At 39.0% G+C, this 18,728-nt stretch overlaps 1 protein-coding gene across 1 annotated transcript in view; it reads right to left on the bottom strand.

Annotated features, from left to right (window-relative positions):
- Nucleotides 1-18,728, bottom strand: part of PCLO (piccolo presynaptic cytomatrix protein) — a 352,993-nt gene that overhangs the window by 159,484 nt on the left and 174,781 nt on the right. Inside the window, exon 6 of the mRNA XM_031048314.2 lies at nt 16,459-18,473. Within this exon, the coding sequence (XP_030904174.2) occupies nt 16,459-18,473 (2,015 nt within the window). The remainder of the gene's footprint in view (nt 1-16,458; nt 18,474-18,728) is intronic.

Consider the following 18,728-nt stretch of genomic DNA (forward strand, 5'->3'; position numbering starts at 1 on the left):
TATATATGTGTATATATATATATATGTCATATACATGAGGAATATATTCCATGTCTTGTGCAAAAAATCATGTGTTTGCATGTAAAAAGTATGTGGTTCCCTGTGTGTAATTTTCTAGCTAACCTCAGGAAGATTAAGCACCCAGTGATCTTCTTAAAGCACTGAGTATTTTCTAAGAAATGCATCTGTATTTTCTGTTCTGTCTTCAGTTCAAAAAGAAGGAAAAAATATATATATAAAGAAAATGTGTGTCATTTAACACTTAGCATTAAGCAAATATTTAAAAGAAATATTGTTAGCTCTCCATGGGTAAGCCAAATTCTGTTAGAGAGGATGACACCTAACCTCAGAAGCTACCTCATTCTTTACTGAAAAGAATGAATTGGTCACTGTGATGGAGAAAATGATGAATTAGATGGACTTTGATCAGCATTTGTGCTGTGGATCCTATCTTCATGAAGCTACATTACAATTGCTGAACTGCACCTGAAAAAGAACCCAAACATCTGAAAACTTTCAGCTTGCTCTTCAGTCTATTCTTTCTGTACAACCAACTAAGGAGAAGCTACAAAGCACTGATTTCAATTTGCTCTTTCTCACTTTGCCACTATATTTCCAAATCATAGTCAAACTCCGAATATTCTGAACTGCAGGCAAAATATTTTCAACACATTTAAGAAAGTTTTGAAGGTTAATAGCAAATTATTAGGAATCCTATACCTTTCAGCAGAGAACCCACAAGTGATGACAATGACTTTCAGACAGAGGATCAAAAATATACTGTAATTTTAAAGCATTTAAATGTTTTTTCCATTACCTAATTACCCAGTGTTTAGTATAATGAAACTAAAACACACTATATTTCAAATTTGCATTCTTTGTGAGCAGGACACCTTTCCTGTTCCATCTTGTTTTTAATTTATGGCTCGTTCCAGGGCTTGTGTAACAAAACATATCAATATGGGTAAGATACACATCAAAGTAAGTTACTAGAGACTGATAAAACCGGAATTACAATCTGATGCAAAATGAGATTTCTACAGTCTCAGCTATTCTATTAATATCTCCAGTTCAATACATACATTCAGAGCTATTTTATATATCGAACCGCTTCTGGGCTTAGAAGCAAATGGAGGTGATTAGCACTCTCTGTCACTTCCCACCATTTACTTTATTGACTGTATTGTCAATACTTCCAGAACAAGTTAGTCAGCTGCAAATTCTTCTCCATTAATAAAAGCTCTTTTTCCCCTCCCTCAGACTACGTCAGGTAGGATCAGATGTAGAGGAAAAAACAACCCATGCCTGTTTGTTTTGCTGTTTGGTTGGTTTTAATGTGGATCGGGAAGTATGTGTTTAAGGGGAATCACTATCTATTTTTTCAGCTTGCCAGCTGCCATGGACTCATTTTTACTTTCTTGCGATAAGCAGCTGGCAAACTATCACTATAAAAAAACTCCTTTCTTTTTCTCCTGTGTAAAAATGAACTTCTCCAATATAAAATTCAGATTTAAGGGATATTTTTTACTCAAAATTTCCAGTGGCACTATTTCAGTCATTTAAATAAACAGTAGTGAAGGTGACAATTTGGCTGACATCGTAACATTGCCCAAAAGTGGTGTGAATATGGCCTCTGGTGGAACTGCTCTGATAAAGAAAGGGAAGAGTGGCTTTGCTGGGAGGCTTTCCAGACTTGTCAAAGATGCTTTAAACTAGTTGTGTTGGGGGAGGGGAGCATCATTCCATCCCAACACACCCAGTCAGTTGCCAGAACCTATAATAAATACTCCGAGCAATGTAGTAATATTCTAGTCACTCCAGCCACTGAGCCGGCTTCATTTGGAGCTCGGATCAGATTCCTCTATACAAATGCCCGTAGCATGGGGAATAAACAAGAGGAATTAAAGATGTGGGCACATCTATGGGGCTATGATATAATAGGCATCACCGAGACATGGTGGGATGGCTCCTTTGACTGGAGTGTTGGAATGGAAGGTTACAGGCTTTTTAGAAAAGACAGGCCTGGTGGGAGGGGAGGGGGAGTTGCCCTTTATGTTAGGGATAGGCTGGAGAGTATGGAACTCTGTCTGGGGACAGGTGATCAGTTAACAGAAAGTTTCTGGGTCAGGGTTAAGGGGAAATCGGTGACGGGACACATTACTGTGGGGATATGTTACAGACTGCCTGATCAAGAGGAGCCTGTGGATGAAGAACTCTACAGACAAATAGGAAAAGCCTCACGCTCACAGGCCCTTGTTCTCATGGGGGACTTCAACCACCCTGACATCTGTTGGGGCGACGGTACGGCCCGGCACAAGCAATCCAGGAGGTTTCTCGATTGTGTGGAAGACAACTTCCTTCTGCAAGCAGTAAAGGAGCCGACGAGGAGAGGTGCCCTGCTTGACCTCGTGCTCACCAACAGGGAAGGGCTCGTTGGAAATGTGACTCTCCAGGGAAGTCTTGGATGCAGTGATCGCAAGATGGTCGAATTTGAGGTCCTCAAGACAGTGAGAAGAGCATGCAGTAAGCTCACTGCCCTGGACTTCAAGAGAGCAGACTTTGGGCTCTTCAGGAACCTGCTTAGCAAGGTTCCATGGGATATAGCCCTAGAGGGCAGGGGGCCCAAGACTCTTGGTTAACATTCAAGGATCACCTGCTACAAGCTCAGGAGTGTTGGATCCCAACTAGAAGGAAGTGCAGCAGGATGGCCAGGAGACCTCCTTGGATGGATAAGGAGCTGCTGAGAAAAATTCACAGGAAAAAAAGAGGCTTATAAAAGGTGGAAACAAGGACAGGTGGCCTGGGATGAATACAGGGATGTTGTCAGGGTAGTTAGGGACCAAGTTAGGAAAGCTAAGGCCCAATTGGAGCTAAACTTGGCAAGGGATGTTAAAGATAATAGGAAAGGATTTTAGAGGTATGTAGCGGCTAAAAACAGACTAAGGACAATGTAGCCCCCCCCCCCCCCTTTATCCAGTGGATAAAGAACTGGCTGGATGGGCGCACTCAAAGAGTTGTGGTCAACGGTTCAGTGTCCGGCTGGAGATCAGTAATGAATGGTGTCCCTCAGGGATTGGTGTTAGGAACGGTCTTGTTTAATATCTTTGTCGCTGACATGGATAATGAAATTGAGTGCACCCTCAGGAAGTTTGCTGATGACACCAAGCTGTGTGGTTCTGTTGATATGCTAGAGGGAAGGAATGCCATTCAGAGGGACCTTGACATACTTGTGAGGTGGGCTGATGCCAACCTCATGAAGTTGAACCATGCGAAGTGCAAGGTCCTACACCTGGGTCAGAGCAATGCCAGGCACAGCTACAGGTTGGGCAAAAAGGAAATTCATGGTAGTCCTGCGGAGAAGGACTTGGGGGTGTTACTCAATGAGAAAATGAACATGAGGCGGCTTCAGTGTGCACTTACAGCCCAGAAAGCCAACTGTATCCTGGGCTGCATCAAAAGGAGTGTGACCAGCAGGTCAAAGGAGGTGATCCTGCCCCTCTACTCTGCTCTCGGGAGACCTCACCTGGAGTATTGTGTGCAGTTCTGGTGTCCTCAACATAAAAAGGACATGGAACTGTTAGAACAAGTCCAGAGGAGGGCCACGAGGATGATCAGGGGACTGGAGCACCTCCCATATGAAGACAGGCTGAGAAAGCTGGGGCTGTTCAGCCTGGAGAAGAGAAGGCTGCGTGGGGACCTCATAGCAGCCTTCCAGTATCTGAAGGGGGCCTACAGGGATGCTGGGGAGGGACTATTCATTAGGGACTGTAGTGATAGGACAAGGGGTGATGGGTTAAAACTTAAACAGGGGAAGTTTAGATTGGATATAAGAAAAAAGTTCTTTACTCTTAGGGTGGTGAGGTACTGGAATGGGTTGCCCAGGGAGGTAGTGAATGCTCCATCCCTGGCAGTGTTCAAGGCCAGGTTGGATGAAGCCTTGGGTGATATGGTTTAGTGTGAGGTGTCCCTGCCCATGGTTGGGGGGTTGGAACTAGATGATCTTGAGGTCCTTTCCAGTCCGAACTATTCTATGATTCTATGATTCATGAAGCCAGCAAACATGCTTTAAAGCAACGACTAAATGGTGAAAGTAGAAGTGACATGAAGAAACATAAAAGGGGGAAAATAATACGGTTAGGAAATGATAGGAAGAAAGAATGGGGAGAAAGAGAAGGGCTAACAAAAGTTTGAAGAATGGATGAAGAGGGTTCACAGGCTGAACAAAACAGGAATATGTGTATATCCAGTGTAGCCTGGATGAAAGTGATTTTAGAAGCACCTATGCATTACATGCCTATAAACAGACACTAGGTTTTACTATGAAGGGATTATTTATCTAGACTTTAGTATATTAAAAAAAATCTGGAAAAAAACAGAGTAGGTTCTAGTGGCACACCTCCCTCCCAGTAATTTCTCAAATTACTTTAACCTAATTACTGTGATTGAAAGCTTAGTAGGGAGCATAGGCTAGTTTTTCCTGAGCTGTACTGTGTATTTCTTTATAAAGCTGCATAGAAAGTGCTTGAGGGAACACAATTTGTTTCTGAAGTGAAGCAGCACAGCGGTTCGAGTGTCACTGCACTCCAGTTAATGAGAACAACAACGCTAACTAGAAGAGTGGGACTCAGATGGGATAGTTTCCCATACTCTTCCTATCCTATTTTATATCCACCCAAAGAACTAAATTTCTTGACTAGAGAGCCCAGCACAGGCCCAGGACTTGAGGAGAGTGGCTGTTCTATGGGGACAGGCTAAGGGAACTGAGCAACTTTAGCTTGGAAGAAAACAAGTAATTGCTGTCTTCAGCTCTCAGATGCAGCACTTAGGAAAGGTCAGATTCAAACTCATTTGAGAGATGCACAGTGAAGTACAGAAGACACAGGTTGCACACAGGAAATGAAGCATTCTTCACCATGAGAGCAGTGAAGTCCCAGAACAGGATGCCTAGAGAGACAGTATAATCTCCATCCTTGGAGATTTTCAACATTTGGCTGGACAAGCCCACTAGTCCTCTGGTCTAACCTTGAAATTAGCTCCGCTCTGAGGTGGAAGTGGAACTACATGACCTCCACAGAGCCTTCCCAATTGGATTTGTTGGTGATCCTTTTCTCAGTCACTGTGATGGCTGAGTAGTTTAGATAGCTAGTGTTTGAAAACATAACACAGACACCAACATCCTGGATTTACTGCCAAAATTCTGTGGAAGGTGTGAAAGAGTAGGGACTGCAGTAATTATTTTAATTAAATAAAAGCTTCAGTGTAGGCAAGAATGTTCCATAACTGCAGTGTCATTGAGATGAAAAATACCATTACTCATGTTTGCAAAATACCCTCCAGAAAAGCCATTTGCATTGAATTTTATATACGTGTATATGGTAAAAATGTTACTCTTGTAATACTATCAAAACTTCTTGTTTTCTTAGGTGAGTTCTTGGGCCAAATGATGAAGAAATGGAAAAAAAGAGATAAAAGTGAGTTCCTGTGCCTGGGTTACAGTTCTCTCAGACAAGCACTGTTCAAACAGGCTGTAAGAACATAAGGACTCAGAGCAGCCTACACTACTGCTGTCACAAAAATCACTTTTATGGCCTAAAGAAATATCTGAAGGCATTACTATAAAACTCTTTATACTACTGTGTTACTGACCAAATGAGCAAAGGATACACTCACTGATTCCTTTCCATGCTTCACAGAAGGCCATGATATCTCTGCTGTATCAATATAATATAATATTTTACTTCACTGTTACTCTCTCATGTCACATATATAAAGGAAAAAAAACCCACAACTATGACAGGTTACAGAAAGTGTGTTCCAAAAGCTTATAAAGTAAATATTACTTCAATTGACCTTATGATTTCCTGAGGCTTATGTCACTGTGTATTATTAATGCTACACAGCAAATGAAAATAAATATTGAGTCTCAAATTAATCTTCCCCATATTATGCTTAAATTTTAGGTGGGTAACTCTCATTCTGATTCATCCCATCCATTACCCTTCCAGACTATCTTTTTACCTCGGGCAACTGCTGACTGTAAATCAAGCAGTTTTCCAGTTTTAGAGAAATTGGGATGGTTAAACTTCACATCTCATGCACAATAAGGAAATACCCAGCATTTAGTCCTCCTTCAGGCCTGCATCCATGCTAGGTGTTTAATTCCAAATGCTACCTTTACTTTTAGTTAATGGCTCGCCCATTTAACCTGTTTGGCATGTATGATCCTACACCACTGAAAAGGTTTATCAGGCAGTATAAGAACACCAGCACATTCGATGCTTGAGCTGGATGTGACATTACTAAACAGCTTGAGAAGTGAGTAAGGTGAGATAATCAAAGCTGTATTTTGATAGGAACCACTTAGATCTGGTGAGAAAAGGTGTCAAGAGAGGGACCGGCTGGGAAACAGCAGTAGGGATTAGAAAGGAGATTAGAGAGAAGATATGGACAGATGGAGATGTGAACAGAAATTGAGCCAAGACCCACATTCATTCTGTCCAAAATGCAAGAAGTTGTCTGGGGAGGAGAGCAAAAAAAGGAGTTTCATATAGAGGAAAAACGGGTATATGAAGAGAGAGATTTCAGGCTTTGCATCAGTTTCAGGGAGATGTCTGAGCAGTATCTTTTGACGGTGTTTCAGATTTACTTCAGGCTGTATAGGGAGTTTCTAAAAGGCTGACAGCACTGAGCAAACTGGCTACTGTTAATCCCGGTCGCATATCTTCATTTTAAATGCAGAGAAAGTAACCACTTACCATTATGGATTTCATTCCCTGAGCTGAATATTGCAACAGGTGAATCAGTCTTTTGAGTTTTTGAAAAAGTGTACTTTCAAAGTAGATTTGAACGTTAAATTTCAATGATGTTCAACTCCTTCCACGTAACAGAATGGAAATTATTTGGAGAAAGTGAACTGAGAAGACAAGTGCAAAGGAAAAACATGGTCTTCAAGTAAAATTTGAAAACTGTTAACATGATACCTTCTGAAAGTCAGAATTGGAGCAAACACCAACTTTGTTCTGTAAATAAGAAGTATGTCTACACTTTGATGCCCATTTGTCAGCAGAAAATGACCTTAAAAGCATGCTGGGAGAAACCGAAAACTATTGGAAAGACTTTTTTTTTTGTCTAATGACATCTCAGTGAATGAAATAATTTTTTTTTTTTAATTGGGCTTTGGCAACTACAAAACTATTTATAATCCTAACTTTAACTGAATCATAACTTTTGCTGTTCAGAATTGATAGAAACCATTCTGAATGAGAGAAAAAGCAGGAAATAAGAACACAAAAGACTCACAGGACAGGCTTTTCAAGAGACCATGGGATTCATCTGATCAAAACCAATCGCAGTCATCTAGAATCAATTTGTAGTCAATTGAGAAATGGGTGTGATTCATAATATTTTAAAATTAAAATATAAAATTAGTGAATCAACTGTTGTCCCCTTGGAATTGTTCTGCTTGCAAACTTTAACAATAATCTACAGTGACCAGGTCAGGTGTGATTTTACACCACCAATATCTAATATTAAACATTATCTTTCCAATTCTTTATACCTTAACTAGGTACCCTTTGTCCCTTTATCAGTCAAGGTATATACTAGAGATATGTAGGCTTGTGAAAAGCAGTGTAAAGAGAAAAGTAAAATGGGGAATGAATGCCACTTGGGTAAAGGGACAGAAGGAGCAATATATGTGGCATTTAGGCTATCTGACTATGGAACTCTTTTCTTAGTCTCAGTTTCCTAACTTTTAAATGAAGACTGTATCACTGAAGTCATTCAGATTATAGAAAGAGCCCTCTGTGGTCTGAGTGGTTAGTTTACTTGAGCAACCTATGACAAATGCTGTATCAATACAAACTGATAGCAATGACGTGGATGATAGTGTGCAAGAAGAGCCAGGAATACTAAAGACAGTTGTATTTAATTTTAGAATTCTTTTTTTTTTAAGATAATGCTATTACTCTTACTGCTTAAGATATTCTCGGCTTGGAAGGAAAATCAGTTATGTAGGTGCTTTCTCCCTTAATGCTATTCCCAATATTCAGATATAACAGAGTTTCACTAAAACACAGATTCTAAGCCATTTGTGCTATTTTAGTTGTGAAGTTTTTTGTTCTTATCTACTATTCATGGCCATAAACTGAGATAATCTGTTTCCTGCCTCCCCTGGATGTGGTGAGCGGTTAGTAGCTGTCCTATTGTTAGTAGCTGTCCTATTTATGACACCGTTTAACACAGTGAAAGACTGTTACCTTATCCAGCATTGGTCTTATTTTTAGATGAACACAGGTTCTTCAGTCTTTCAACAAATATCTTGTTATCTATAACTTACATCCCTTATATCCTTTCTCTTTTGCTCAACTTTGAATTTTTTCAGCCTCTCTAACTCAAGTGAGGCTGACCTAAACTGCATGTGTTATTACAGCTGAAGTGTTACCAACCCCTAGGGTAGAACAATTACATCACATACCTTATACATGCACAGGTTTTTAGCATTTCTCAGGAACCCTACCACCTTTCATGCAAACACTTCAGAATTTTAAGTCATACTACCTCTAAAATTTTGCTATTGTACCTGAACATCTTTAGTACTGTTATTGCCTAAACAGCTATATTGATTAATTTTTTTCTTTTGTATCCGTAGCATCTGTATCATTACTGAATTTGATTTTGGAGCATTGCTTTGAATTACAATTCTGCTTTCCAAAGTAATTTTGTTTCCTATATTGGTCTACAAATGCTAGATGAGTGCTTTCTCCCTTCTCTAAATTGCAGCTGAATTATTAAAGAGTCAAGCTTATGAAAAACCATTGCTTGACCTGCTTAAAAATGCTTTCCAGTTTTACAGTGACCAATTTTACCTAAGATATCTTAACATTCTTTTTTTCTTTTTAATATAAAATCACTTAGAAAACCAATGCCTGAATAGAGTATTTGGAGGATCAGAGCAGAGGTAAAATAAATTCTAACATGAGTGACTCTTAAACCAAAATCAAAGCCAAAACAAACAAAAAACCCCAAACCCAAAAAAACCACAACACCCTTGCCCTCCCCAAAACCCAAAGTAGCCCCAAAAACTTGTTAGGTGTTATTAGGCCACACTGAGATTTGAAACACTGATAGCCAGTATTTCTAGAGATAAGAAGTAAAACTTCAGATGTCTGATAAGCTATTTATGAAGGTAATGATGCAGTGATGAGTATTAAGAACACACACACATCTAGCCCAGAGATTACTGGCTACCTTAATTTCTTTTCATTCCTTTTTTTTTTTTTTTTACATTTAAGGGTGCTCACATGGGGCACATCTAGCTCTGCAGATATTTTTCATATTTTTTTCCCTTAAGAGAAAATAGAAAGTTTTGACATTTTTAGTACCTCATAGGCTAAAAATAAATTTACCTGCAGAGATAAGTATGTCCTGAAGAAAGTATGCCCAGGTATTGAAATTTCATGGAGATGCACCCTTTTAAATTCTAAGGAATTGAACGAACAGAATGATATCTCAATAATGGCATACTGTGAACTCTTTCTAGAAAAACATCCCAAAACCAAAAATCAAGGAGAATTTTAAATGCACTGGCTTGTCTTAAAGCATCCTAGAGGCTTCATATGCAGAGGAAATGTAATCATTTGGACAGTGGAGAATGAGAGGCATATAGAACATCCTTTTACTGTTCTGAGTATTTTATTGCATTTAATTATATCTGATCATAATTTTTTGATGTACTGTGGGTTTGTTTTGGGACTTTTAGTAATCTTCATATAGGACATATGAGCTATCATGTGGTTTTGCCAGCCCTGGATCACTTCCAAGAAATGTGTAATCACATTTGGCTGATCAAGACAATATCAAGGCAAAACTTAAAAATATTTTAATAAAATTATGTCAGAAAATGTTGGAATTAAAGCTTGCATTTTGTTAAGAGATGAAGTTTGGAATACTTTGACAAGAACAAATTGGTCTTCCCTAGTTAGTGCATCTTACTGCAGTTTGCAGAGAGGTTTGCATGCATACAAACTAGATTCACACTGGAGAAAATTAAATAAGAAGCTCTGTTCTGAGTGTATCTCGAATGTCCTCAAATCCCAGTAGGGAAAACCAGTCCAAATCAATGACTGGCTCCTTTCGAACAAAACAGTATACTCTAAGAGATACTTTAGCATGGGCTACTTTGAGTTATCATTCTGCTTTTATTGTACCAACTTGCTAACACAGCATAGAAAGTGCTTCCTTTCTATGGAAGATTTTATAGACATTGCTCCTTTTTGGAGAAATTATTTTCATTTGCTCAGTGCAATATGATTTTCCTGTGTTTCAGTCTTAGCTGCTCATAAAAGTAGACAGAATAAAATGAAGGAAAGCAAACTTATCAGCAGAACATGTGGAATGCACTCTTTTTTGAGTTCAGTCAAGCAGTTACACTAGTAATTTTACCTTCCTACTACATATTCAGACTAACTGCAGTAATCCATGGCTTGATAGGAGACACAAGTCTGAAGTAAAACAACCAAAGTAGGTCAAAACTTGCTAGTTGATATGTTCCTTTTTGTCATTCTTCCATGCCTGCTTGGTTCTGCTGTGTACATTTATATGCTGTATCTATTACTTTAGAGCGGGGAACATGATATTTAGCTTCTCTCCACACCCAAAAACTCAACGTATTCCTAAAATAGATAACAACAATAAGCAAGTCAGCTGGAAATGAGGGAAAAGATATTACTGCATCTTCATTCTTATTTGTCTTATTTATGGAAGATGAAAGAGCAAGGGATGGGATTTGTTGGCCAGGGGTGATTTTTTTTTAATGTGTATATAAGAGCTGGCTTAAGAGGAAGATGGGTAAGCTGACAGCAGTTGAGAAAAGACACAACTGACAGAAAACCTAGGCTCTCTGTCAACTCTGCCATAAAACTCATGCTTTATAAAATATTGCTCAGGATCCCTTTTGAAAGCAAAACAGTGAATACCATAACAATTTTACATTATGTGAGAATGTCCTTTGGTTGAATAGAGAAGGTGTGAAATCAACTAATATAAAAGTATCAGGCAAGACAGACTGATCCAGAGAAATGTGCTTTAGAAAACAATGTTTATACAATATGTTAACCAAAATATGGAGTAGTCCTTCTGTTTTGAAGATCAGTCAGATGGGAAAAAGACACCTCATTTGAATCACAGAAATGTTATTCCAAAGGATTCAGCACAGGAAGTAATGGAGTAATGCATCCAGCTCTGGGGCTCCCCAGACATGGACCTGTTCAGTGAGTCCAGAAAAGGGCTATAAACATGACCAAGGGGCTGGAGCACTTCTCTTATGAAGACAGACTGAGAAAGTTAGGGTTGTTCAGCCTGGAGAAGAGAAGACTCTGGGGAGACCTTAGAGGAGCTTTCAGTACCTTAAGGAGCCTAAAAGAAAGCTGGAGAGGGGCTTTTGACAAGGGCATGTAGGGTTAGAACAATGAGTAATGGATTTAAACTGAAAAAGGGTAGATTCAGATTAGATATTTGTATTAGGAAAAAAAATCTTCACTATGAAGGTGGGGAGTCACTGGCACAGGGTGCCCAGGGAAGCTGTGGCTGCCCCATCACTGGTAGTGCTCCAGGCCAGGTTGAAAGGGGCTGGAATCGTTTCTAGATGTAAGATCGACTCAGTTTCCATTTAATTTGTCTGTAACATACAAAAAACTGTGTGACAATATTTAAATACAAAAGCAACTCAGTAGGTACATCTACATCTTCTTTGGATTTCTGGCCTGAATTCAATCTTAAAACAAGATCACCCTGTCCACAGGCAGTGATGAACCAACCAGCCTCATAAGTAGCTGCAGGGCACTCTTCAGGGATTCAGAAACCTGTGGCTCAGATAGACCCATATATGCAGCTCACAAACTGCATGCAGACCATATGAATTATGTAAATCAGGCTGCTTCCAAACTGTTCTTTAAGACTGGCATATGCATAGCCAAAATGAAGGACCAGTTGTCACCAGTGCCTGAAGAAGTGTTCCATTAAACCACAGCCCACATATACCACTCAGAAGCAAATGGGAAAAAAAACCATCCCACAACTTTGCACTTTAAATCTAGATCATTCTAATACACTACCAAAGATGATTCCTCACTCAACATCCATCTGTACTTAAACCCAAATAGCAGCTGTTTCTGCAGAGGTAATGGCTCCTTTATATTGAAAATTAACTTTTACATAAAACAAAATGTTCTTCCATTTTTCTGGACTGAATCATGGGTCTAAAATGGAAAATTAAGGTCACTGTATTAAGACTTTTGCAGTTACAACCATGCGACCACCCATGCCTCAGATCCCAAGACACTTCAGAAAAGCTTACAGTAACTGTAAGAGTTATAACAAAGTACCAAACCCTTGTAGCTGGAATTCAGGCAGGATAATAAGAAGACATGGGAAACATCAACTTCCTGTGCTCTAACAATTGCAGAAACCCCTTACCTGCCAATCTGGCATGACACTAACAAACGAGCCTCTTCTCTGCTCCTTAACAAGGTAAACAAACAGAAATACTCAACATCAAACCAGGTAATTATCCCTATCTTTATTCATTATCTAAGAACATTTCTCATTGAAATATAAGTAGGGTGATCAGCTTAGTCCTGAATAAGCAAGCAAAACATCACGGATATGATATATGGAAAGTTTTAATTCTACTGGGAGCAACTACCCTGCTTCCTCTCTTTAGTGCCCAGGTGTATAACATGTCTGGCACAGAAAATGGCAGTCCAAATCATTGAAATCCCATCCTTCAGTTTTAAAGTTGAAAGTTTTAGGATACCATAGAAGATAAAATACAGTTATACATATTTGTGTGTTTGTTCTCATTACTTTTAAATTTATGCCATTAAACAAATTTACAGCTATAAAATAGATAAAAAATCACTACAGCAATAGATGAAGTCCAATGATTCTTATCTAAATAAAGCAGACTCTAGGGATTTTGCTTGAAATCATCATCTTTTTTAGTACAGTATAAGGATTTGAATTATATTTACCTTACAAATATGGCAACCCACATTAGCTAAAAATTTCCAGAAATGTCTTTGTTAACTCTCTTAATAAACAGGTTGATAGAATTTGTTCTAAGCGTTGAAGCTTAATCTTACAATTTCTACCCTGAAGCTGACAGGCTGTTGACAGATGTGTCTTTGCATTAGTTTCATGAATACAAACATTTCTGCTGAGTCTTTATGCACTGCTTGGCTGTAGATGTTGTATGTGTGTGACAGCCCATGTGCAAGATCTTCTTCAATTTGCTTCTGTTTAGCTGAGCAGGCATTTTGCATCCAAAGGCAAAAGGAAGACGACTTCCATCTTTGATTACACCTATGCAATGTGTACAAGTGCCCAAGTTGACTCTGACTGGCATGTGACTTGATTCTGTAATGCACTGGTGTAATGCTATTTCCTTATTAAACTAGAGAGATCCTCACAACTTCTTATTGCTGCTGGACAAAATTCAGTCTCCACTTCCAAAGTCTACTAACACTTTCCAGTTTCCTCATGGAAACCATTACTATGGCTTTGCGCTCTGTGGAATCCTACCACACTGGACTGCTGGACAGTCTATGATAATCAGTGCTAGAGAGCTCACTGCCAGTGCGAGCTCAAGTGGCACAAAGCTCACAAAGCAGGAAAATCAGGTATCTGCAAAATATCAATTCCAGGTGGGTGGCTTCCACAACATTTTTGGTGCTGACAACCCATAGCTCACACTTTTTCCTTGACACAGCTACACTTGATTACTAACGTACATCACAGAAATGCATAGCACATGAGAACTATCAAATAGGACATAATGAAAAGCAATACTTCCACTTTGGATTAATAGTAAGATACTATTTATGTTCATTCAATAATTGTTCTTATAGAGGCAATGACTATGATAGACAGTAAGTGAAAATGCAATGTAAACATATACCTTATCTGAAAATTAAATTTGCATCATTGAAAGTGATATTATCTGGATACTTATTATTAGGTGATTAGCTACTGGGTTATTTTTCAGTCTTTTAGACTATATTAGATAAAACATTTTAATAGCTTCCTATAAAAGTTGTATTAAAAAATAAAATTGTATTCAAAGTGCATTTCTAAACCATATAGACCTAACTTAATCATCTTTGTCACAGTCTCCATAATCTTTTTTCTTTAAATGTTGTAATGTTGTACATGAATGATGAAACTGCACTGCCTGAGGCACAAGGTATAATTTCATTGTAAGACTTAGAAAGAGACTAGTTTTATTCCTATCCCTTTAGCCCCACTGATTGCATAAGGAACAACTTTTTTGATAAACTGTCATAAAAAAAGGCTGTGAAACATACACATGAACACCCTTTTCACCTGCAGTGTTTATGAATGCAAAGACATAACCCTGAAACAAAAACTGCTAAAAAAGTGATGGGATATTCATTCATGCAAATATTCATATATACACTCCATTTCCCTAAGGTAGTGAAAGAACAATCTTTATTCTTTCATGTTCAGCTCTAGTAACTTCTCCTTTCCAGAATGAGCTGTTTCACAAGTTTTTCTGCACTGAACTTTACTGTTTGACTGCCATAACTGATTCTTTCTACCTTTCCCTTTCTATAATTCAGCAATTAGGAACTCTCCAGTCAGGAGGCACAGAAGTATATACAGAGAACCAACAGACAAAGACTTCAACTGTTGTGGGCACTGTACAAAGAAAGAATGATAAAACATTCCCAGTGTCAAAATTATTTCTTAAATTATCCAAAAGCTATCCTGTATTTAAACTTGGGCATAACAATGATGTGTTGCTATATTTATACCATTCTAAAGCTGAAAAAAAAAGTTAAAAAGGTTTACACTTTGTCAATAGTGACACTGTGTATGCTACTTTTAGGAAGAGCTTTTGAGTGTGGCAAAATGTACAAAAGAAGAAATCACTATCCACTCTTTCCTGAGCTTCCAAGATGATACAGTCCTAAAATCAGGTTCTCAGCTAGGATAAACATAGATGTCCAAACATATATCATCCATCATGTATGAAGTTAACATCCATCAAAGTATACAATTTGTATCAAATATATATGAATCTATGAAGTGAACTTGTCTTCAGGAATAGTTTCACTACACTGGCAGTTATTCTACAATATTATACCTACTCTCCAATATGTAGTAGAAGCCAGTATTTTCCAACACTTGAGCAACATTCTTGAAGATGCTGTTCCAGTCAACATGAAACTTTAGTACTCATGCTACAGTTTCCCCAGTGTACTAATCCTGCAATAGGGAATGATGTTTATATGGAATGCCAGTGTCATGACCACAGTTACCCCTTTAAACTCTTAAGTACCTTTTTCCAGTTGGTTGCAGCATTTAATATCTGCAGAAACTACTTACAATGGAAGCCTTGGAGGGCATAACCAGCTAGTTCTGCATTTGAAAGCTACCACAAATTACCAACCACAAAGAATAAATCCTCTTTATTCTATCCAGGCTGTACTAATCACTCATGTATTTGCACATGACTGAATATAAAAAAAGATAGAATTGCTGAAGAACTTAAATGGAAACTTGTGCAGACCTCTGACAAATAAGATACTGACCCTGCAACTGAAAAAAGGGAATGGACTTGGACAAAAGGACAGCCAAGAACATGTTAAATTATATAGGATATTTTTTTTTAACCAGGACTTTTTTCTCTTGCTAATAAATAACAGTCTGGTTATAAATCAGAAATCTTACTTCTCATTTCCCAAGGAAAAGGAATACTGCAGAAATTAAAACTTTGTCCTGAAGATGTCAGCCTTATTCAAAATTGCCTCCTTTAACCCCACAAGAAACAGCCCTCAACACTTGCGTAACTTCTTGACAATCCTCCTTATCCAAAACAAACAAACACATGGCTTTGTGGTATGAGAACTTTTGATGTGGGAGACAGAAGATTACTCACTGAGTCACAGATAGACAAGAAACCTCATGAGGGTTAAAAAGGACAGCTAACTAAGGTAATTACAAATCTGGTGTTAGCTACTTCTCAGAAAGCACATGCAGTAATTTCAAGGTAAATGCACTGCAGACCGTGCCGCAAGAGCTGAGTATGCTTAGAAGGAAAATGGTTTTTATTTTCTTAATGAAAATGAATTGGTGCTAACCACTTTGTGCAAAACATAGAGTCTTCCAAATTCTGAACAAAAATTTGTTGTGCTTTTTTCCTGAATCTTAGTAAGAATGTAATACAAATTCTTTTACTTCCAGGGAAAGCAATGAAGCAAATAACCATTACTTTAGATAGCAGATGTTCCTTAGGACTTTTTAGCAAGGAGAGCAAAAAGACTACATTCACAGGTACTGCAAATGACTGTGTCAGCCTCCGTGCTGTACTGATAATTGTAGAACCGCATATTAAAAAAAGAACAAAAATAAAAAAAGAAAGCAAGTACTTCTTACCATATAACCCTCAGTGTACTGAAACTGAGCTCTTGAACTGTCTTCTGCTGTGGGACTCAGGGGCTTAGGGTCAGACATAGAGCGTTGCATCATCTTTGCCGCCTTTGGGCTTGATGGAGGAACCTTGGCAATGTCAGCATGCAGCATCTTCTGAGGGCTGATGTCATCAGTGATGGGTTTTTCATAGGGTACAAATGCTGACTCTATAACTTTGCTTGGTGAAACAGGTGAAATGGGTGAATAGAGAACTTTGGGAGATTTGGGAGGGGAAGGGACTACCTGTAGTGTGGAGTCTGGACGAAGGTGGGATGAGTATCCTATCTCTAATGGTGTTGGGCGTTTTTTATCTTTCTGAGGAGATGAAGCTGACAGATATGGGGGACTTTGAGTATCTGACTCTGTCTCTGTTTGACATCCCAAACTTTCTCCTTTATATGTCTTTTCTGGAGCTGAAATGTGTTTTATGATTTCAACCTTAGCATCTAATCGGGCCCTGATTGAAGGTGTTCTTATTGTTCCTACGGGTTCTGTTTGTACTGAAATCTCTGCCACTGTCTGAACTGCAATACTAGATACTTTAGAGAACTGTTTAGCTTTGTCTGCCTCAGCCGTACTCTCACTGTATTTCCCTACACGAGGCTTCCTTCTGGATCTGCTAGAAAGATCCCATTCATCTTGATCTTCATCATCTGTCTGAACACTTGTATCAACACTCTTCTTATTTCTCCGTCTCCTGTTTGTATAACCTCTGTCTGCTCCATCTTCATCATCAGTTTGCACTCCACTGTCCACTATCTTTTTGAAGCACCGGGGCTCTTCTTCCAGGGTCTCCTCAAGCTCCTCATATGGACCACGTAATTTTGGCATAGAACTTCTCTTTTTCAACTGCTTCTCTTCTCTAACATCAATATCCTTAAGAGACATTTCTGAAGCAGAGCTTAGGATACCAGACCTGGGTATGTACTGGGTAATGCCATCAGACTGTACTGTATACCAAGTTTGGCTTTGTGGAATTTCAATACCCAGGACTCCTGAAGCTGTAGTGGTTGCATCATCGGCAGGCCAAAATTGGCCATTTTCCGTGGTTGCATACTGTCCTTCCAAAAGTGTTTGATCTGTGGTAGTTTGTGGCGAACCAGTTCCTGAAGGGTCATAACCATACTGATATATTTGACGAATCTTTTGCTCCTCCAACTGTTGGTGGAGCTGTTGTTGAAGTTGTTGGAATTGCTCAAGCTGCAACTGCTGCTGGGCTAATGTCTCTTGCCTCATCATAAACTGAGCTTGTCGCTCCTCCTCTTGCTGAAATAGGAGATGATGTTTCATGGATTGCAACTCCTCAAGCTTTTTTTGCACCATAAACTTTTCTTGTTCCCTAAATCTTTGAATTTCCTGACGTTCCCATTCCAGCTCTTCTGCAAAGCGCTGCTGCTTAATTTTCTCAAGCTCAAGAAGTTCCCGCTCCAAATCAAGCTGCTGCTGTTTGCCTTCTTCAGGGGCAATGAGAAGGGCAACTTCATCTTCAATTACATCTGTATAAACTTCAGATGCTGTAGTTAAGGTGGGTATCAAGTTGGTTGGCTCAGTGGTAATAGTTTCTATAGTAAGAGGTGGTAACCCTGTCTCCATATCAGTGGCAGTAATTGCACTATCTTTTTCAGCTGTCACTGTTGTCAAGAAACTGTATGATCTTGGGAGAGGCTGGCTTTGTTGCAAAGTTGATAAAGAGGGCACTGAGTCAATTGTCTGGACAGTAGGTAAATCTCTGACAGATGTACTAAAAATGGAACCTGGTTGTGTAGTGATGGCAAATGTGGATGGGATTGGAGTTGCTACTGAAGAATAAACAACACCATTGGATGATCTTAAAACACTTCCAATGCCAAACTGGGAACCCAAAGATGATACCATTCTTGCTTGAGAATATTGCGGTGTACTGAGCCCGATGCTCGAAATCACCTGCCGAGTCTCTGGATAAGGACCAGTAGTCTTGCTTGAGTAATCCATAACCTCACCTGAAATTACAGGGCAAAGTTACAGTCCAGTCCCACAAAAGAATGCTGCTTTGTGGATTCTGAAAGTCATCCCATCTTGATGAATTAAATAGGAAGGGAAAACTGCATGCAAATCTTCAGGTTAATGATCTACTTTAGATGTGAAGGAAACAGCATTTCTGAACATGCAGGCACATGCAGGCACGTCTGTGCAAAACACATATGTGAAATGAAGAAATGAAAAACGTGTAATCCAGAGTAATTTGTCACATTGTC

Source organism: Melopsittacus undulatus, chromosome 5, assembly GCF_012275295.1.
Source record: "Melopsittacus undulatus isolate bMelUnd1 chromosome 5, bMelUnd1.mat.Z, whole genome shotgun sequence".
Classification (NCBI taxonomy): domain Eukaryota; kingdom Metazoa; phylum Chordata; class Aves; order Psittaciformes; family Psittaculidae; genus Melopsittacus; species Melopsittacus undulatus.